The 23,046-nt window shown below is 37.8% G+C and overlaps 2 protein-coding genes across 3 annotated transcripts in view; one reads left to right on the top strand and one right to left on the bottom strand.

The window, feature by feature from the left end:
- The window catches only part of LOC128987778 (RNA helicase aquarius), an 83,344-nt gene that overhangs the window by 20,380 nt on the left and 39,918 nt on the right, over positions 1-23,046 (bottom strand). For both annotated transcript variants that reach the window (XM_054408807.1, XM_054408798.1), the window contains 2 exons: positions 1,061-1,174; positions 63-166 (listed from right to left, as the gene is read on the bottom strand). In XM_054408807.1, the coding sequence (XP_054264782.1) occupies positions 63-166; positions 1,061-1,174 (218 nt within the window). The remainder of the gene's footprint in view (positions 1-62; positions 167-1,060; positions 1,175-23,046) is intronic.
- Positions 5,642-22,799, top strand: LOC128987800 (G-protein coupled receptor Mth2-like). The gene is made up of 9 exons (XM_054408831.1): positions 5,642-5,736; positions 10,922-11,174; positions 12,346-12,418; positions 13,164-13,416; positions 13,827-13,905; positions 16,804-16,964; positions 19,419-19,566; positions 21,670-21,753; positions 22,467-22,799. Exons 1-9 carry the CDS (start codon positions 5,733-5,735, stop codon positions 22,681-22,683), a joined length of 1,272 nt encoding a protein of 423 aa, XP_054264806.1. The 5' UTR covers positions 5,642-5,732; the 3' UTR covers positions 22,684-22,799.

The raw sequence follows: 23,046 nt of genomic DNA, 5'->3' as shown, positions 1-23,046 counted from the left end.
ACACTAAACTGAAGAGACTATTTAAGTAAAATAATGTATTCTATATTGCATTCAATACAAACCCAAGAGGTCCAAAATGTTTCAGAAGAGCTTCCCGGGTGTCTACACTGGCAACATTGGCTAGAGAGAAGCTGTGCAGGTCAGGGAACTTGGCGAATGCTGCCTTCTGTGAAGATGAAATTGTATTTTAAAAGTACAGTAAATCAAGTTTAAACAAAGAAACATGAAGACGGAAATTAACAAAAAACTGGACCAAAATGTCGAAAAACCATTCATATTTTTTATTATGTAGTTAGAATAGTCAAACTACAAATCAATAAAAATATAGGTACCTTACCACAAGGTGCTTTCATTTGATTGTTCACAACATGTTTCACTTCAATTGTAGAATCAGTAGAAGTTATTATATATTTAATGGATATTTATGTCTCACTTCTTGGCCTAGTGATCGAGCTTGGGACTTCAATCCCCAAGGTCCTGGGTTCAAACCCCTCCAATCACCAATGTATTTTATCCAAGTGATAATGTCGCAACTCTCAAGGTCTAGCCTTAAGTAGGTACAGTAATGTGAAAAGATGGTTCTGAGTTAGAGCGAGTGTCCTAGATGTGAAGGCGGAACGTAAAAAACCCTTCACATCCTAGGACACTAGGTTCTAGCAAGGAATCGTTTTACACGTTGCTTTAGGCCTAGAGGTTGTGGTAAAAATCAATTGGTAATTTGCGGGATTTGAACCTGGGACTTCTGGGACTGAGTCCTGCACTCTATCACTAGACCAGCTCGCTCCCCATAGTGCCCATTAAATATTTTGCTATTTGCTCTGGCACATGCACATCATTCCTAGAGAAGGAAGGGTAGAGAGAAACACATACAGTATCCTTAAAACACTTCCTCGTTGTACCATTTCTGTTACATCTCACTCAAGTACAGCAATAAACTGCAAGTAACTACTTAGCAGTAGTGTCATAATGGCTACACTATTCTGTGCTAACAGCTACTCTAGTAAAACAGTTTAGTGTCTATTGTTGGCTAAGCAGATGTGGTATAATGAGCAGTTTTTACCTGTAGAGAGGTGATGCTGTTGTAATGTATCTGAGTCATGTCATGATCAGTCAGCGGGTCTCCAGTCTCATCACTGATCTCGAACCTCGAGTAGAACTTGAGTACGTCCAGCAACTGCAACAATCATTGCCAACTTAGCATAATTGTAACGACCAAACACTGTATATAACTAACTGTTCCAAGTTACTAAAGGTCAAGGCAAGCATAGGGGCGGTGTCTTCTCCTATCAAACCGGGAATGTTTAGATTTTGGGGATCACAAAAGGGTGCTGATATATTAAGGGTGTGCTCCACCTCAGCTCGGAAATCTCAGCTCAGGCTTCAGTAGCTATGTTGCGCCATTGAACAGCGCTGCGAGAAGAGCTTGCAGAGGTTTCCAAGATTCCTTTTTTCGAATTAACCAATAATGATAGCTACACCAATAAACAGCCAATAAATGACTTATAGTAGTCTATAATTCTTTGTTTTTCAAATAAAGTTTTTTTAATAAGTTAGGGCTGACTAGTTGAAAATACCTTATTTCTTGTCCTACGACTCAAATTTATAAGGGGTGTATTAAAAAGTGCTTATCAAGTTGAAATGAACTGTAAAATACAAAGATCCAAACTATGCCCTGGATGAACTAAAACTCCGTAATTGTTCCTTTAAGTATTTACAAAATCATTTTGAAAATCCTTAAATTAGCCTTTTTTACATGTGATTTTAGCTTCTAAATAATAGCTTTGACTAACCAATAGTGAATGATAATAGTTTATCCCACATTCATTTATACCTATCCATTGCAAGCTCTGATATAACAAGAGCGCACAAAGCACACAATCATTGGAAACAGATTAGTGTTGAGAGCCCTTACCATAGAGGCATGTTTAGCTGAAACATTAGCTTAGCATGTTTAGCCTTAGCCGCCATCTTGAATTGACCCTCATAAAGTATACACTACTACATACACTACTGTATTTTGTTTAGAATTATAGGAACCATAAGATTCTAATTTTAATCAAAACCAGATTTTTTTAAATCCAACTTTCATAAGTTACAATATAACTTATGAAGCGTAATTTTTACAACAATGGAAGTAATACACAATTTTTTCAGAATTTAAAGGACTAAAACATCAAAATCCATACATAAATCATTTGGTAATTTTCAAGATAATTTGATTTTTCCGTTATTTTATGGGTGTTTATGGAAAATATAAATTTCAAAACAGTGGAATAAATGCTTGGAGATACCATGGATTACCTACATACTAAATTTAATCAAAATCAGACTACAAGTGTGGTCTATATCTCTGTACACATCCACACACAAAGACAGACATCACTTCCAAAACCACTTTTTGGGTTCATATATCCACTCAAAACTCAAACTAAAAAATTTTGAAAAAAACTATAATTTCTCCATATAATATACTAATAGTGGGAGAAAGAAAAATTGTAAGTTTTAAAGACCCATGCTATTCTTTTGGAAAAACTGTAGCTTGTTTATAAATATATTTTGATAAAACTTGGTCATTTTTTAATAGTAGGTAAGCAATTAATATTTTACAAAAAACCCCACTTTATGACCCTCCATGAAGCAGCGGCTAATTACTCGTTAAACCTAATGTTATTTAAGGAAATAAATAAATCTGACAAGTTGAAGGCAATAATTAAGTATTAAAAAGCTTCACTTCAACCAGGCAAATGACAATTCACTTTGTTTGCAGGTTTGCTGCGGCGGGGGTATCTTTGGATTTTACCAACCGATCTTTATGAAAAGTGGTATAATCAAGGCAACTTGCTTTTATAATTCATGTATGTGAAGGTAGAAGAGACCTTTGTTTGTAAAAAATTGTAACTAAGTTAAGCAAGTTATGGCAGCCATAAAATTTTTATAATTTGAATTAGCTACTTAAGTGGTTGATGTAGGTAATTAAAAATGTCAAAAACTATTTTATTTAGCATTTAATATTTTCTTTCACCAAAATATTGAATAAACAAATAGCTGAAATATGTTTTTTTTTTTACACAAGGGACAATTCCAGGGTTTTTCAGGTTCAAAATACAACATTTCCAGGACGAAACTTGCCACAAAAAAAAAGAGAAAACTTACTTGTTCATACCTGCTAGTTAACTTAAACCCCGCCTTTGAATTCCGTGATAATTTTTTGCAATAGCAGCCACATCAGTGATCATGTCTTTCGATTGCAACAACATTTGAGATAAATTCCTGAAATTGCAGCAACATCTGTGATGATTTCCCGCGATCGCGGCAACAACTGTAATGATTTCCCGCGATCGCGGCAACATCTGTAATGATTTCCCGCGATCGCGGCAACATCTGTAATGATTTCCCGCGATCGCGGCAACATCTTTAATGATTTACCGCGATCGCGGCAACATTTGTAATGATTTCCCGCGATCGTGGCAACATCTGTAATGATTTTCCGCAATCACAGTAACATCCGTAATGATTTCCGACGATCGCGGCTACAACCATGATGATTTCCCGCGGTCGTGCCAACATCCGTGATGATTTCCTCCGATCGCGGCTACAACCGTGATGATTTTCGGCGATCCGTGATATTTCCCACGATCGCGGCAACATTTGTAATGATTTTCCGCAATCGCAGTTACATCCGTAATGATTTCCGACGATCGCGGCTACAACCATGATGATTTCCCGCGGTCATGCCAACATCCGTGATGATTTCCTCCGATCGCGGCTACAACCGTGATGATTTTCGGCGATCCGTGACATTTCCAACGATCGCGACAACATCCGTGATGATTCTTACAATCGCGGCAACAGCCCTCAATCGACGAAACGGCCTTGATCATTTATCAATTTTTTGATTTAGCAAATATTTAAGATAAATCCCATGGCCATGGAAAACATCGTCATCGTCGTCGGGTTAATCCTGATCATGTCCTCGGATAATCCGACCTTTTCACTGTTCCGGCCACGGTCCCAGTCGCGTAGATAACGCACAAATCCATTGTACTGAAGCTTCTTCCCTAAAGGGGAAATTCGCTAAAATATGGGTCCTACTACAGTCGTCCTATATGTGCGTGGTGTTGATGGGAGCAGGGGGTGGAGTTGGTGGTGTGGGACCACGGGAATATCCTCATACAACCACAGTGTTTTGTGTCCTACAGTGGTCGTGGTGTAGTGTGAGGTGCGTGGTGTAGAGGGGAGCAGGGGGGTGGAGTTGGTGGTGTGGGACAGCGGGAATATCCTCATACAACCACAGTGTTTGTGTCCTAAAGTGGTCGTGGTGTAGTGTGAGGTGCGTGGTGTAGAGGGGAGCAGGGGGAGGAGTTGGTGGTGTGGGACCGCGGGAATATCCTCATACAACCACAGTGTTTTGTGTCCTACAGTGGTCGTGGTGTAGTGTGAGGTGCGTGGTGTAGAGGGGAGCAGGGGGGTGGAGTTGGTGGTGTGGGACAGCGGGAATATCCTCATACAACCACAGTGTTTTGTGTCCTACAGTGGTCGTGGTGTAGTGTGAGGTGCGTGGTGTAGAGGGGAGCAGGGGGGAGGAGTTGGTGGTGTGGGACCGCGGGAATATCCTCATACAACCACAGTGTTTTGTGTCCTACAGTGGTCGTGGTGTAGTGTGAGGTGCGTGGTGTAGAGGGGAGCAGGGGGGTGGAGTTGGTGGTGTGGGACAGCGGGAATATCCTCATACAACCACAGTGTTTTGTGTCCTACAGTGGTCGTGGTGTAGTGTGAGGTGCGTGGTGTAGAGGGGAGCAGGGGGGTGGAGTTGGTGGTGTGGGACCACGGGAATATCCTCATACAACCACAGTGTTTTGTGTCCTACAGTGGTCGTGGTGTAGTGTGAGGTGCGTGGTGTGGAGGGGAGCAGGGGGGTGGAGTTGGTGGTGTGGGACAGCGGGAATATCCTCACCCTCATACAACCACAGCGCTTGTGTCCTAAAGTGGTCGTGGTGTAGTGTGAGGTGCGTGGTGTAGAGGGGAGCAGGGGGAGGAGTTGGTGGTGTGGGACAGCGGGAATATCCTCATACAACCACAGTGTTTGTGTCCTAAAGTGGTCGTGGTGTAGTGTGAGGTGCGTGGTGTAGAGGGGAGCAGGGGGAGGAGTTGGTGATGTGGGACCACGGGAATATCCTCACCCTCATACAACCACAGCGCTTGTGTCCTCCTACAGTGGTCGTGGTGTAGTGTAGTGTGAGGTGCGTGGTGTAGAGGGGAGCAGGGGGGAGGAGTTGGTGGTGTGGGACAGCGGGAATATCCTCATTCAACCACAGTGTTTGTGTCCTAAAGTGGTCGTGGTGTAGTGTGAGGTGCGTGGTGTAGAGGGGAGCAGGGGGAGGAGTTGGTGGTGTAGGACAGCGGGAATATCCTCATACAACCACAGTGTTTGTGTCCTAAAGTGGTCGTGGTGTAGTGTGAGGTGCGTGGTGTAGAGGGGAGCAGGGGGAGGAGTTGGTGATGTGGGACCACGGGAATATCCTCACCCTCATACAACCACAGCGCTTGTGTCCTCCTACAGTGGTCGTGGTGTAGTGTAGTGTGAGGTGCGTGGTGTAGAGGGGAGCAGGGGGGAGGAGTTGGTGGTGTGGGACCGCGGGAATATCCTCATACAACCACAGTGGCACAGTGTTTGTGTCCTCACCACTCCAGCCTCACTCACGGTTGTCCATCTCGTTTTTGGATTCAATATCATGTGTACGTATACAATCAATGTCTTAAGACTTGAGAATTGGTATTATTGATGTTTTAGTTTACCAGTTACGTGTTTTCACTTCGTTCAGGATGGTCTTCGGTTTTAACCTTTTTGGCGTTTGGTAGATTTTTCGAAGTTAAATTTCGCATGAATTTCAGTGCAAGTTACAGCTTTTGTTTTAGAAGTATTTATTACAGTATTATAAACTGTTTTCAATCTCTAATAAAGGTTGCTTGATTTTGGAACGTGTAATGTCTTTTAATTTTAATAGTATAAATTTTATTTCAGAATGATTGTTAAAAGTATGCTTAATCTTTTATCGACAGACATTTAAACAATGATATTGATTTCAAACATAATCCAATAACACGAAATGGCATTGTGTTTACTGGAGAGACCACGTTGTAAACAATGTTGTCGACAAATTTGATCACATAGTGTAATAGGAGGAATAAATAAAAGTGAACAAAAACACTGAAATGAAGGAAAACTCAGAACAATTAATAGTGGTAAAATCTTCAGATCACCTTTTCAATATGATACGATGGAGGGTCGTTAAACATTAATTATATAACATGAATAAAATTATTGTGTATATTATTGTAAATACAAGTATAATAACAGAATAAACCAAAATAGCCAAAAACTTCAACCTTACAAGTGACTCAAACATTCAGTTCTTGTGGCAAATAGGCTGACAAGTATAATAATACAATTTAAGAAACTGCTATAGCCAACAAGTTTTTAAATCATTAATTACCGGTAATCATGTGGCATTGTAGGACGGATTGAGATTGATAGATTTAGGATAATAAAGAAATTTAGAATTTGAACTAACTTTTTGGAAGTAGCACTTGTACATTTCGTCTTCTTTTTATAAAATCTGATCTAGCCCAGTTTATTGATGTGGTGACCACTTGACAATGTGGTAGGCTTCTCGGAAGTGATTGTTTGGTGTGTTGTGTGTATAATGGTACAGGGCAATGGCCGGACTGGAGAAAGTCTGTTCGGGAAATCCGCATAAACTCTGAATAATAGATCAGTCACAACGCCACACGAAATGCCACCTTAATATCTGGGAAATGAACCGCTCTTTAATTTAATATTCCTCCAATTATACCCGTAAATACCAAATTAATCATCCTACGTGATAAGGCGACGTCTTCACAATCACTGACCATTCATGCTTGTCAGCGCTTTTAATTGAGATATATGACGTAGAAAATATGCTGAAACTCTCCTACTGATATAGTTCCGGGGATGTTATCTTTTGTTCGGGATTGTTATATTTTGACATTTTGACTGTGCCAAGTCAGTTGTTCATTTATTCGATTTATCAGAGAAAAACTATTTACTTAAGTCGGTCTATATAGGCCCTTAGCAATTATGGAAGATAACAAAATTGGTAGTGCTGATGAAAGTTCAGAAGATTATGCGTGTGTTTAAGCCAACGTTTAAGCCGTCTCTGAATTAAAACCCAGTAGCTCGGCCGCTTAGAAAACGACCTGCGCGCTAATGCTAATCCAATGCTGGAGGAGGTCGTTTTCTAAGCGGCCGAGCTATAGTTTAAGAGCCTGTTGACATTTAGATGATTTCATCTATCGTGTGATATGGTATAGATAGCACATTACAGTATAGTAAGCATTTTTATAGATGAGATGTAAGCATAATAAGGTAGTTGTTGAATTGTTCGAACACGTTATAATCAATTCGACCTAAATATGCTAGCTCAGATACTGATATCACTAAGAATAAATTTTATATCATGTTTCGACCACAATAAGATTACGATAAATCAATCGCACAAATCGCATCACAGTGGACGGTCAACTGTACAGTACTATGAAATGAAATGAAAATCCTTCTTCATTGGGGACCTCATATGGCCATTTCTTACAGTTAACCTCTACAATGAAGTTCATGTGAAATTTATATAAGAGGTGATCATATTTCTAACTACTTATGCAAATTTTAATTGAGTCAACATTAATATTCTCTCAGCAGATCGTCTCGTGAGTAGAAGTCATCTGTGGCTGTAGGCGACCGGCGAACATCTGCGAGACTGTCAACTGTCTCTGTACATGCCTAATTGCCCCTAAAAAATGCGTTATAACTAATGATACTAATTTGTTTATACACGCAAAGGAATTTTATAATGAGAACACCAATCATGATGGGTGTTCACGGAGCTTATACGGCACATGTTGGATTATGTCAAGGGAACAACTATAAACAATAATTTAAATAAGCCATATTACGAACCTCGATTACTAATCCTTTTATTTTGCTTTAAGTATGACATCACTTGGTTTAAATACTGCTACCAACATGGAAAGACGTATATAAACGCGTTTAACTTGTATATCAGTACGTAGTGAAGTATGTGCATTCACATTCCTTAGAACACGAGGTATGTCTTATCAGCGGCTACGTGAGGCGCTAAACTGCTGAACTGACAACTGCTGCGCGAGGCTCAACCGGGCATCATTCACAACTCTTACATTCCATACTTACAAACTGTTGAAACAACAAACAGCAAATATATATACTTAAGTAAATAATTGCCATTTACTTGAGCTCTAAAACCCTAAGTAACCAAACGCTAACTAAATTAAAAGTACAGTACAGTACCAACATTTTGTAGCCTAACAGCTAACTAGCATTACAACTACGACTCGTAGTTGGTACGTAGTTTACTTGGTTGTAGTTTACTACAAATGGTAAACTATATTATCTAACGAGTTACTAATCACTTTTAATATTCAGTTTAAGAACAGTAAATCAAAATTAATTGCAACTACACACCTTTTTCTGTCAATGTCAGTTCATGTTTGAAACATAACATTTCAGTCATAGTACAATTTTCACTCATATCTTGGATTATTAAGTTATATGGAAATTAAATATTCAGAATGGTCAGTTTGTCTACACTTTACCCGAACCCGTGTACAGCGATAATCTAATACCTATATTTTAGTATAGTATATTCAAAGTGAGGAACTGATAGGAAAACTTGGTAGTTGTGTGTACTCAGTCGAGTAGCCTATATTAATTGTCAGAAGAAGACCTAATCGCCGTACTGCCTTGTGGCTGTGTTATCATCAGACACAGATGAGGTCGGGCTAGCCTGGCATGCTCATGCTTCATTGCTTATGCGACACCAGAAACTTATCAATAGGACAATATTGGCGTTTTGATAATAAAAACGGTCAATGTAAGTGAAAAACAGGGCGAGACTTTATGTTAAGCAACCCTACCGGTTTAAAAACATTACTTACTAAGTCGACTTCTTATTGTATTAAAGTAAGTCTATATTTCTATGGAGAAAGACAGTCACTGAAGAGCTTCGTAGATTCAATTTTTTAAGAACTTTATAATGTGAAATGTTGCAATATACTTTTGATTAAAACTCGGAGGGAACCACTCCTCATTTCACGGTTGTACTTAAAATACTAAACAACGCATGTCTTTCTTTTGGAAATCTAGTTTATTCAAAACATTAACTGTGATATAAAAAAGTATGTCAGGACAAGTAGTATATCAGTGATCACAATAATTTGAAAGTCAAAGATAAATGACTAAATAAATATCGATGACGACGACGATCCCTGTTAATCGAATTCGTGTTAACCTAAATGGTTCTATAAAATAATATAGGGCTGTAAAATGCTTGAATAACTTCAGTTGTCAGGTTTAAAGTATTTTCTATCCCATTGTAACATTTTTGTAGCTGAAATAAAACACTGAATTATATAGACATTCTCTTAAATTAATTTTTCCTACACACTGTGGTGATACATTGGCTATTGATGGGTTAACCGAAAAATTTGTTATCCGAAACGTCTCTCCCCCCCTTTATTTCGGTTAACCGGGGTTTAGTGCTGGGATTAATTTTCACAGACTCGGTTAGGATTACCAGACTGTATCGACTGTTGTTATCATAAGTCTGTGTTTGTAAACATCAGAACCTCATGGTCAAGGTGAACGACGTAGAGCGACATTTACCAGTCCCCCCTCCACCCCCACCACCTTAACAAGTAACTACACACCATCAGCAAGCAGCATTAGCCAAATATACACCTAGATTAACAACTCAGTATAATATCCCGGGATTTATTCTTTTTCAATTTGTTGACACATAATAATTCAGCCCTTAAAATCATTTTGATCTATTATCGTATTTTAATGAGAAATAGCTGATCCAACATAAACAAAACCTTGCAAAAAATATGCTAATTTCAGTTGGAACCAAAACAGTCAAATCCGTACGTCGTCTATTGACGAAGAGAGCGAACATACAAATCCAAGAAACGGAAACATGGCAGTAAACAGTACAGGTAGATTGCAAACAAAAACAGCATTTAGCACCTCTCGTGTAGACGAAGTTTTTTTTATTAGAGTACTGAAAACTTAAAAATAAGCTGATAAAGCATTAAATGAGGTTTTCAAAACAATTTTAAAGCAATCAACTTGATATAAATAAAATATACCCACACAACACATACTACATGTGTTGTCAGAGAACGGTTTGAAAAGTGTAGTCATTTATGTCGGGGGTCACCTGATATTATAGCCTATTCAGTTCAGATATTGTATAACAAAATAAACCACCAGCCACTTTCTACATTGATTAAAAAATTTAAATAATTAAGAATTCTATAAGTGTAATTTATGATTTTGTAAAAGATAATTTTATAAATCTTTAATGGCAATTAACTTTATAAACAATATTTACTCAAAGTTTTCTATATTCTACTACCAACTTATCACGTACCCTAACTGTAAAAGGGGTGCATCCAATTTACAGAAAGTTAATTGAAAATAAGTCTAAAAACATATATTTACACTTATACTGTTACACTGTATACTTTATATATACAAGCATTGACTATTGGATACAAGATGGTCCAACGAAATTGAATACCACTTTTATGTATACTTAACATCTTGTCAGTTAACAGTTTGAAGTGTAAATAAATTATTTAAATGTTAATCAACACGTCCAGTGTTTATTAAGGAATTATCCAATTTAAGATAAGATTTTCCCATGTGTTAACACTGTACTACGGCAGACAAAAATAATTAAACATTTTAGTTTTAGATCCGGAGGCTAAACAACTATTTAAACAATTTTTAGTTTTACACTTTAACAGATAAAACATTGTTTATACGGTCAATTATTGGCAGGGCTCCTGTTGTGGGTGTTGGTGCCTCTTTTGCTGGGCACAGCCCGGGGGTTACCTTGCTGTTCTGGCGACTACGAGATGATTCACATAGAGAATGCCGTCTACTGTTCAGACTTCAACAGTCTTATCACAGTATACAAGTGGTGTGACGTCATCCTACTAGTGGACCCACAAACTCTCAACAAGGGAGAAGTATTTTTAGAAAACCCTTTGAAAACAGAGTACACCCTGGACAACCAAACATGGGATGAGAAGTAAGTACTGGTTTCTGACAAACTAACTAACAAATTGTAAATTAATTTCCAGATTAGACGTTATTTGTATTAAGTTAAAGTTTAAATATGAACTAAAAGCGAAATGAAAATAGTTATTGAACGGCTGGGCTGGTACATCCCTGATGGGTTTAAAACATTTTTGTTCTGATTTGAGAACATTCGCTATATAGAAATTGATATTTTTTATCGACGTTTAATTAACATTATTTTAATGTTTCATGCTTTTATATAGTTAAAACTTAACAATTTGCTTCATTTCACAGATACAGCAGAAACATGCTCTGTCAGCTCATACTGCAGTACCTATTGAATGTGTCAATGTTGATCAGGTCAATCTCATGCCACTTAAAACATCACTTAGGTGGTTTTTATTGTCTGTTGATGTTAAAAATTGGTCGATTGTAAGCAATGTTATATTTAAAGTATTGTAAAATAAAAGAAAAATTGACACCATAAATTGTTGTGAAAAACTAAACCAAACTGAGGCCATAGCCCTGTACAAGGCCCCACTATAGGATTTATTCATCAATGTGTCTTGTTATGTCTTTCAACACAACAAGTCTGCATTTTAACCAAAATAAAAACAATTGTTTCCTTTGTCTACACTACAATAAAAATAAGCAAAAAAATGTTGTGTACAATCCCTATTAAATTGACTAATGCCATTAACTTCTACCTAAGGCAGGGCCCTTCCAATGACTCAGCCCACAATAGTAAGTTTATTATGGATTGCCCTCGGGATAAAATCAAACTGACACATAATTTACACATAGTATGGATCATATTGCCTGTTAATTAATATTGTTGTCAATTAATATATTCTCTTCAACTAGTATTTAATATGTAGTCAAGATTGCGCTGGACTCTATTATTATTATTGGTCACTTTCTTGGCAAAACATTCCCCCTATGCTCGTAAAGTAAAAGTATATTTATATCTGGTTTAAAGAGTTTACTATTTTAAAATATAATTTAAGCAGCAAATATTAACATAGATGAAACATAATCCATCCATGGTATTAAGTACCAAGCAGAGGCAAGCAATATCAGTTTTGTCAATATTTGAATTAATTTTTTAAGGAAGGATACTTCATTAAAAGTTTTATTTTTATTTTTATTTGACAAGTATTAAGATGATCTGTACATTTTAGGTACTGCACTGGGACATTCTCAAAGAATTTCTCATTAGCTACTGATAAGTCAATGGTGAATACAACTAATAAGGTGAGTATACTGTACTTGTATAATGGTCCCTGATACACAAAAGTTGCTTAAGGAAAGATAATTCCTGCAATAATAATCAAGTATTGTTGAACAAAATACTACTACTACTACTATTAGTACTACTACTACCATGGCCAAGTATACCCAAGTGGTATTTGGCCTTGCCAACAAGTTGCCTCCCTCTCTCACCATCTTCCAAATCTTCTTGCCTTGCTCTAAATTTTCTTTATCTGATCCTTCCTGCGATTCTTGGGTCTTTCTCGGGGTCTTCTTCCAGCAGGGGTTTGCCTCCAAACTTCTTTAATTAGTTTCCGATCTTCTCTCCTAAATACCCACCTTAGTCTTCTGCTCTTTGCTTTTCCTACTATATCTGGGGAATGGAATATTTCTCCGAATTCTTAGTTGTGCCTAATTCTCTATCCTTTTCCCTCTTTAACAGGTCCAAATATTTTCCTCAAAATTCTATTTTCAAATTCAACCAACTTCTATTCGGTTTGTTTATCTTATAAACCATATCTCCCCTCCATAAAAAAGGATAGTCTTGTATACTCTTAATTACGTTTTGTTTGACAGTAATTATGATTTCAAAATGTTGTTCAATGCATACATGCTTCTATTTGCCAAATTATTACATTTTGAATTTCAATTTCCTATTGCACCCAGGTATTTGAACTCCTCAACAAACTTATGGTTTAGTACTTGAAACATTTCTAAGATGTATATCTATCTGTTGTCCTGATGACAGACAGTGGCCATGATCTGCTCGACTGAGGATGATGTCCAACACTACTCACTGTACGCCACTTGTCTACTCATATCTTCTGTGTTCCTGCTGGCCACTGTAGTCATATACCTGTGGCTGCCAGAACTGAGAGATCTACAAGGCAAATGCGTCTTGTGCTTCATTTTCAGTCTAATGATTGGCTACATCTGCCTTGTCTACCTACAACTGCCTTCTAGTTCACCAGATTTGCATCAAACTGACTGTATAGTTATCGGTGAGTTACACTGAATTTCATAAATTGTGCGTTGGACATTAAAACAGAATTTTATTGAGTTTTGGATCTTTATCTAAAATGTTATACAGAGAAATAGATTATACAGTAAGACTTAGCTATTTTAGGCTTCATGGTGGGACTTTGCTCAGAACGAATGTATTATTTATCAAGGGTCCCCAGGATTTAAAGGCATCATTGTCTTTTGAGATCAATATGGATGGGAAATGCAAGGTTTAAAAAGACCACCAACCTATTTAAAAAAATGAAGGAATCCTCTAAATACATAGGTAATTTATATTTACAGTTTTTTTTTTCATCAGCAATTACGTTCACGTAAGATTGATAATATATGATTTGCGTGGATTTTTAAAGTGTGATTTCTTGAATGATTTTCTGATTTTTGCTTGCAGCATTCTTGACATATTTTTGGATGATGAGTGCCTTCTTTTGGCTGAATATCAATTCGTTCAATATGTGGCGTTCCGCAGTGTAAGTATTTGAAAACTCATTTATATAGTTTTTTATTTTTTCTGATTACAAGACTTTGGTAGTTATTATAATAGTTTTGACTTTTTTTTTAATCAATGTTTATCTAAAAGGTAAACGTATAAAACTTAACTCCTGAAACACAATTAAGTCAATTTTTAGTCCTCATATAAATTGAGATAAAGACTGGTGCATAAAGATTCCTCATTTGTGTGAATAATATTTTTCAGATTGGTTCTGTTTCCTGTGTGTAGCATTAGTCACTCATAATCTACCTGGTGACATTAACATACACCACCTGGTGATGTTTTACAGGTTGGCTCATATTAACATGTCCGAGCACAGACTAATGTTTGGTTACCATATGGCTGGCTGGGGAGCTCCTTTCTGTTTCCTGTGTGTAGCATTAGTCACTCATAATCTACCTGGTGTGATTATCGGACACCACCTGGTGATGTTTTACAGGTTGGCTCATATTAACATGTCCGAGCGCAGACTCATGTTTAGTTACTATGTGGCTGGCTGCGGAGTTCCTCTCTGTTTCCTGTGTGTGGCATTAGTCACTCATAATCTACCTGGAGATGTTTTGCAGGTTGGCTCATATTAACATGTCCGAGCGCAGACTCATGTTTGGTTACTATGTGGCTGGCTGCGGAGTTCCTCTCTGTTTCCTGTGTGTGGCATTAGTCACTCATAATCTACCTGGAGATGTTTTGCAGGTTGGCTCATATTAACATGTCCGAGCGCAGACTCATGTTTGGTTACTATGTGGCTGGCTGAGGAGCTCCTCTCTGTTTCCTGTGTGTAGCATTAGTCACTCAAAATCTACCTGGAGATGTTTTGCAGGTTGGCTCATATTAACATGTCCGAGCGCAGACTCATGTTTGGTTACTATGTGGCTGGCTGAGGAGGTCCTCTCTGTTTCCTGTGTGGGGCATTAGTCACTCATAATCTACCTGGAGATGTTTTGCAGGTTGGCTCATATTAACATGTCCGAGCGCAGACTCATGTTTGGTTACTATGTGACTGGCTGAGGAGGCCCTCTCTGTTTCCTGTGTGGGGCATTAGTCACTCATAATCTACCTGGAGATGTTTTGCAGGTTGGCTCATATTAACATGTCCGAGCGCAGACTCATGTTTGGTTACTATGTGGCTGGCTGCGGAGTTCCTCTCTGTTTCCTGTGTGTGGCATTAGTCACTCATAATCTACCTGGAGATGTTTTGCAGGTTGGCTCATATTAACATGTCCGAGCGCAGACTCATGTTTGGTTACTATGAGGCTGGCTGAGGAGCTCCTCTCTGTTTCCTGTGTGTAGCATTAGTCACTCAAAATCTACCTGGAGATGTTTTGCAGGTTGGCTCATATTAACATGTCCGAGCGCAGACTCATGTTTGGTTACTATGTGGCTGGCTGAGGAGGTCCTCTCTGTTTCCTGTGTGGGGCACTAGTCACTCATAATCTACCTGGAGATGTTTTGCAGGTTGGCTCATATTAACATGTCCGAGCGCAGACTCATGTTTGGTTACTATGTGGCTGGCTGAGGAGGCCCTCTCTGTTTCCTGTATGGGGCATTAGTCACTCATAATCTACCTTGAGATGTTTTGCAGGTTGGCTCATATTAACATGTCCGAGCGCAGACTCATGTTTGGTTACTATGTGGCTGGCTGAGGAGGTCCTCTCTGTTTCCTGTGTGGGGCATTAGTCACTCATAATCTACCTGGAGATGTTTTGCAGGTTGGCTCATATTAACATGTCCGAGCGCAGACTCATGTTTGGTTACTATGTGGCTGGCTGAGGAGGTCCTCTCTGTTTCCTGTGTGTAGCATTAGTTACCCAAAATCTACCTGGAGATGTTTTGCAGGTTGGCTCATATTAACATGTCCGAGCGCAGACTCATGTTTGGTTACTATGTGGCTGGCTGAGGAGGTCCTCTCTGTTTCCTGTGTGTAGCATTAGTCACTCAAAATCTACCTGGAGATGTTTTGCAGGTTGGCTCATATTAACATGTCCGAGCGCAGACTCATGTTTGGTTACTATGTGGCTGGCTGAGGAGGTCCTCTCTGTTTCCTGTGTGGGGCACTAGTCACTCATAATCTACCTGGAGATGTTTTGCAGGTTGGCTCATATTAACATGTCCGAGCGCAGACTCATGTTTGGTTACTATGTGGCTGGCTGAGGAGGCCCTCTCTGTTTCCTGTGTGGGGCATTAGTCACTCATAATCTACCTTGAGATGTTTTGCAGGTTGGCTCATATTAACATGTCCGAGCGCAGACTCATGTTTGGTTACTATGTGGCTGGCTGAGGAGGTCCTCTCTGTTTCCTGTGTGGGGCATTAGTCACTCATAATCTACCTGGAGATGTTTTGCAGGTTGGCTCATATTAACATGTCCGAGCGCAGACTCATGTTTGGTTACTATGTGGCTGGCTGAGGAGGTCCTCTCTGTTTCCTGTGTGTAGCATTAGTCACCCAAAATCTACCTGGAGATGTTTTGCAGGTTCTCTCATATTAACATGTCCGAGCGCAGACTCATGTTTGGTTACTATGTGGCTGGCTGAGGAGGTCCTCTCTGTTTCCTGTGTGTAGCATTAGTCACCCAAAATCTACCTGGAGATGTTTTGCAGGTTGGCTCATATTAACATGTCCGAGCGCAGACTCATGTTTGGTTACTATGTGGCTGGCTGAGGAGGTCCTCTCCGTTTCCTGTGTTTAGCATTAGTCACTCAAAATCTACCTGGAGATGTTTTGCAGGTTGGCTCATATTAACATGTCCGAACGCAGACTCATGTTTAGTTACTATGTGGCTGGCTGGGGAGCTCCTCTCTGTTTCCTCTGTGTAGCATTAGTCACTCATAATCTACCTGGTGTGATTATCAGACACCACCTGGTGATGTTTTGCAGGTTGGCTCATATTAACATGTCCGAGCGCAGACTCATGTTTGGTTACTATGTGGCTGGCTGGGGAGCTCCTCTCTGTTTCCTGTGTGTAGCATTAGTCACTCATAATCTACCTGGTGATATAATTAGACCCAACTTTGGCATCACCTCCTGCTGGTTTCCTGGTAAATTTCTAGAGATATTTTCACAAATATAACATTATAGCCTTGATTTACTGCCAGTTTAAACTCTGGTGAAAAAGGCCATAATTCTTGCATTACTTGACAATCAATATACCATGACAGTCAGATTATTTAAGATAACACTCTTTCCCTTCTAATACTGCAAATGTTCTCCTTATAAAGACAACATTTATTGTCTACTTACTTACCCTTCTTAATTTTAGTTACAGTTACAACTTCATGTCTAGCTTTACCTTACTATAAATAACAAATGGTTTAACTCGTTTACTAATGTAAGAGTAGTTAGTCAGACAAAATATCTAGGAAAAGATACATTTGGGTGGTTAAGGTTTGAGTTAGAGTTAGTCAGTTGCAAACCATGGGGAGATCCAATAATGTTCCAACATTTGTTTCAAATATTAATAAATCTTCAGCACGATTACTGTTTCTTTTAAACCAGAATCAATCATTAAACCTGTGATCATTCTAATGTGGAGGGGAGAATTAAGATTGTTATATTTATGGTTAAATATGTTGCTGATTATTTCTGTGGAGAATGGATACAGCTACAGTGGTGTGTGTGGGAAGGGTCTGAATATAATTGCTTTGCAAAGTTGTTGGTTAGAACAAAAATAGCCACAAACTCGACACAACAAAACAATAACTAAACTGTTTATGCTCAGTAGTTAACCATGTCTATAATTATTTAGTTCAAAGCCTTGCTTTACAATGGCAAAGTCCAATAATGATTTATGTTTATTGTTGTGAGGAAACACAACCATTAAGCCTTTTATAACTTTACTGAAAAATATTTCCCAGATCTAGGAATTTTCTATTTAAACAAATGAACATAAAATTATAATACTTCTATAGTGTACCACCAAACAAGAATTTCATGCAAAACTTTCACAAAAAGGTAGCAGTCAAAAAATATTTATTTCTGAAAGGAAGAAAGCTACTACTATTTCGAATTTGGGTACACTAAGGCTCGGCATTAGAGTGTTGTTTAGTTAAACCTTACAAGTTAGGAAAATAACCAACTAATGAGCATTAGTCTACTGAAAATCATGTTTATCCTTACTGTAACAGTAAGGACAAAATGAACAAATTTTTGTTCATTTGCTGAACGTAGAGCCCACAACAAATACTTTTACTCTCTGGGAATAAGTTGCTGCTAAATAAATAACATACATATTTGGGCTTTCTTTGAAAATTGCATTAATCACTACCATATTATCACAGTTTGGAAAGGTTATTAGTAACCTGTAAACATAGCAAGTGTGTTTTGGAGACTTTATCTTCAACTGGTAATTAATAATCAGCTTGCATTTCGCAGATATGAGGCTACACAAAGCAGGTCTTTCATTTCACAGTTATATATAATTCATCAGCTGTCTAAGTGTAAAAACATACAGACAGCGTAGCGTAGCGCAGCGCAGCGCATGTTTTAAATCAGAACCGTGCATTGAAATGAGGTATGACATACTAGTAGCGTATTTCGGCGTAGCGTAGCGCAGCGCAGCGCAGCGTACGACCGAGGAACAAACTATTTTGTTTTTCTCAGAGCGTATTGGAGCGCATTCGACTGCAGACACGCTTAAGAGTCAATTCTAGTCACTTTTCTGCACCAATTGGTCGCCTTCAATTAGTTTTAAAATTCTCTCAATCATCCTTCACCAAACTAAATATTTAATCGAACGTTGTAGTCGAAATTCTTGCATAATGTTTAAACCGAGACTCGTGTTTCCTAAGGATTGGAAATAAGATGTATTCACCATGCTTGTTCCTGCCTTTACACACTTCATGCACCCCGACACTTCTCCTACTGATCAAAAACTGCCACCTTAAGGTATTTTCGACAAAACTAATACGAGCCGTCTTCGACAGAGCCATCTTCTATACTGTGATACCCTATTAAGACCGTCTACAACCTATGTTGCGCTACGCTACGCTGCGCTCTCTGTGTGTTTTGGACTACGCTGCGCTCCTATACGCTACGCTGCGCTGCGCTACGTTGCGCTACGCTACGCTGTCTGTATGTTTCTACACTAAGATGCAAGCCGGGAGTCATTTAATTGACTTTAATGCACGAATACTAGAAAAATACCGGTGGGGATCATAAACATAAACAAATGATGTTTTTGGGCGGAAAGTAAACAAAACCCTATACTAATAGCTTTGACTATTAATACAAACCAATAGTCAATGCTAATAGCATTAATTAACACATGGTTTTGTTTACTTTCGGACCAAAATCGTCATTTGTTTATGTTTATGATCCATACCGGGTCTTTTCTAGTATTCGTGCTTTAATGTATCAATAATTTTTAAATACAAATTAATATATTAAATTTATTTAAGTAGACAATTTCAGTCAAACAAAATTAGCTTAGTTTGCACTGTGCTGTTTTAGTATTTCTCATTCACCGATTCACCAACACTTGTTGTAATTTGCAGGTAAACTGGAGCTGTGGAGTTTCTTCTACGGACCTGTTCTGGTATTGCTCATATTCAACATTGTCTACTTCATCTCTACTGCACTCTACCTATGGGCAGACTACCGCAGTCCAAACCCTATGCCTCGCATTAAGTCCCTTCGAATAAAGTAATTCAAGTTTAATTGACATTAGTTTAGTATTTAAGAATACATTGGTTTTTGGTACAACATAGGACACGATTAATGGGAGCCGTTGGGAAAAGTGTAAAGGAGTAAACCACCACAGCTTAACATGCCTTCTTACTGCACGGATTAAAGCCAACATACGAGTACAATAGTTAAAAGTGTTAAGAAACTTATTGAGTGAAAATTTCTATGGCACCTGATTACTTTGTTGTCTGTTTATGTTTACAGAATTCAGTGATGCAAGAACAATGATAAATACCCCTGTCGCAGCAAACCTGCATACTAAGCGAATTTCCATTTACCCGGCTTGATTTCTACTAAAATATTCCCTATAAATTTTCAGATTTATTTCCTATTTAAATAACATTAATATTAGTGAGTAGTTAGGTTTGCTGCTACGGGGAAGATGTTAAGGTGTGTTTTTTCAATTGAAATATTAATAGCTTAGTATGAAATAAACCAAATTGCCAAATTTGATTAAAATATATCCATAAACAAGCAAACTAGAACAGTTTATTTATTCTCCATAAGAATAACATGGTAATTTTAAATTTACAATTTTTTTAATTTTCTCCGTAGTCAATGAACATTTAAAAACACTTCAATATACTAAATTATTAGTTTTTTTAAGCTCTTCAAAATGGTCTAGAGAGAAATTTAGAAATTTAAAGTTTTTAGGGTCAAAAATGAGAAAAACCCATTTTTACCCCATAAAACCCCCCATAAACCCCTGATCCCATGGTCCGATTATGCTGGTTCGCGAACTCGTTCGAATAAACGTAGGTTTACACGTTTGTACCAAATTTCATCAAAATCGGATCAATTTTGCTCGAGTTATCGCGCTAACGGACACATATATAAATATATATATATATATATATGAATTTGAACGGATGGTGTTTTTGCCCTCTGGGGACCTCAAAACGAAAAAGTAAATCGGTCCAGGGTCTAGGTCTTACCATGAGACCTACGGTAATAGCTTATTCCCTATATGGGAAATTCGCTAAAACCAAAACTATAGGTATAACTATATTTATTCTCTGCTTTAAAGTTTTTTTCTACTCTACATTTTCTCTTTTCTACCTCTGAGATCTGATTGAGTGCATTTGTTAAACTACTTGTTGCTCAGGGATTTAAATTAATGGATAAGCCCATTGTATACTCAAAGACTTAGTGAGAAAAATAATTTGACCACTGCAGATTTGACTTTGGGGAATGGACCATGCCGTTCTGTCTACAGCACCATCTTAACCTCCAAGTGCGGCCAACTGCATGCTAAATTCAAACACGGTGTGAAGTGACTTGACACAAAGTTGAATTCAGTCAAAGGATGCTACCCCACAACACAACAGAACACAATAATACAAAATAAACTTGGATACAAAAAAAAGGGAGAAAACTGTTTTGCTCCTGTTCCACAACTTAAACCAAACCCGCAATATTGCTGGTTGGGGAGCTTAGCTTATGAATGACCCACAAAAATTCTACAACTACTTTTGAATGAGAATTCTGACTTTTGAATCTGGACAATAGAGAAAAACAAAACTACAAGCAGCTAAAGATTCAAGGGCTGTCCTGCTTGTAGAAAGGAGTGTGGAGGGATTCGCTCATGCTCAGATCCATTTGTATAATCATGTCGAGTCAAAAGACAAAACGAAACTCACTGGTTTTGGGTTTTTTCGAAGCAGTGTACAGGACAGCCTTTTGTTACAATGGTTGAAGAGTCCTTGTCGCGACAATTAGACGCACGAATCTCTTGTAAGGAAGAGAAACAGACAGTAAATATTGATAAACAAAAAAAAGCTACTCGAAAAATAAACGTAATTCGTATTGGAAACAGTTCTGAAGATATTCTGAACCAGCTGATTATTTCTGAAAGATATTTAGAGCTTCCTTAATTATGTAACTTAATGAAGAATTTATGTGTCTCTTTGAATTAAATGACTCCACACCCACACCACAACATAGTTACAATTCAATATTATTATCAAATTAAACTTACTGTATTTCAGAATATTTTATATTTCATTAGGTTGAAAGAATTTTGTTTCTACATCAATGTTATTTTAATTCATTATTTTGCAGATTCTGTCTATACTTCAAACTGTTCCTTATTATGGGTATAACATGGATATTTGAAATCTTATCTACAATCGACAATGAACCCTGGTATGTGTAATATAAATTTAGTAATGCTAAAATGTCCAGAATTATTTTACACAGCCTATTTTTTACAGGGTGTCCACATTCTGAAAAGTCAGGGATAGTCATGGAAAAAGATTCTGGTCATTGACAGTCATGGAAATAGGCAAAAAGTCATGGAAATCCCCAATGATGAAGGGATTTGAGGGGACCTATCAATGCTCTAGTCAGCTGTAACACTATTGTAGCATCTTTCAGGATTTTTTGCAAATGTACGACAATTAAATTTGAAATTGATTACAGTTGTAATAGTTTATAAGTTTTGAGTTTCTTCTAGTTAATTGTTGTACCTATTGTACTCCATTGTTATCTGTTAATACATATTTCAGTTTTTTCTGTGAAATAACTTATCTAGGCAGTATTATTTGTGTGTATGTTATATTATAATTTTTGAGTAAAGTTCGTGAGTCATGGAAATCAATGGTAATGGATAGTCATGGAAAGTCATGGAAATTAATGACAAATTTTCTGTGGACACCCTGTTTTACTATAGAGAGGTGTTTTATGAAACTGTCACAATGGCAAAATCAAGATACATAATTATGATCAATCATAACACAAAAAATGTTACCAAAATGTACATTTGTAAAATGATCAGAAAAGAGAAAGAGCTCAGAACAGTAAATCAATTTCTTAGAAAAATTGGTCTTTTGTCAAAAATTAACTAGTGTTGTTTCTAGGTATGTGACGGATATCCTGAACTGTTTCCAAGGTGTGATAATCTTTGTGGTGATGATTGTACTACGCAAGAGAGTTTGGAGACTGTTGGGTGCCAAGCAGCTCTGTGGCATCACACTCGGCCACTGCTGGAGATGGGATCAGATGGAAGATGAGGAGACCATCAATGAGCTTGTTGATGAGCAACAGCTGTCAAACACCAACAATTCCAAACAGTAATACTGTGGCGACTACTTTCTTCCAACAAATCTGAGTCTTAAAGCAACAAGTGTCTTCCAAAAACACAAAGCCTTATCAGCAACAACTGTGATCTACCCCAAGACTTAACAGAAATACCTATCTACCAATCTAAACCTTTAAGAATCCTTGGAGGTCATCTTGGATGATAACAAACAGCTGCTGAAGAGTTAATTATCATACAAACATTTTTTCAAACACCTAAGTGATTATAATTTAAATATCTAGGACACTGTGATATTGGAAATTTTCTTTGTAGTTTTTAATTGTTTTGCCTACAACCACCTTGGATTTGCCAGCCATAAGAGCAATGTTAATTTAGTCAATTTCTCAAACAGCTGCTGA

Source organism: Macrosteles quadrilineatus, unplaced genomic scaffold, assembly GCF_028750875.1.
Source record: "Macrosteles quadrilineatus isolate MER2022 unplaced genomic scaffold, UCM_ALF_1.0 Scaffold_1__1_contigs__length_201487025, whole genome shotgun sequence".
In the NCBI taxonomy this organism is placed as follows: domain Eukaryota; kingdom Metazoa; phylum Arthropoda; class Insecta; order Hemiptera; family Cicadellidae; genus Macrosteles; species Macrosteles quadrilineatus.
This window is presented reverse-complemented; position numbering and strand designations above follow the sequence as displayed.

Bases quoted from the DNA above. Each gene is read 5' to 3' on its own strand.
- LOC128987800 (XM_054408831.1), top strand. The intron at 13,906-16,803 runs GTAAGTATTTGA...GATGTTTTGCAG, and splicing joins AATATGTGGCGTTCCGCAGT to GTTGGCTCATATTAACATGT. The intron at 21,754-22,466 runs GTATGTGTAATA...TGTTGTTTCTAG, and splicing joins ACAATCGACAATGAACCCTG to GTATGTGACGGATATCCTGA.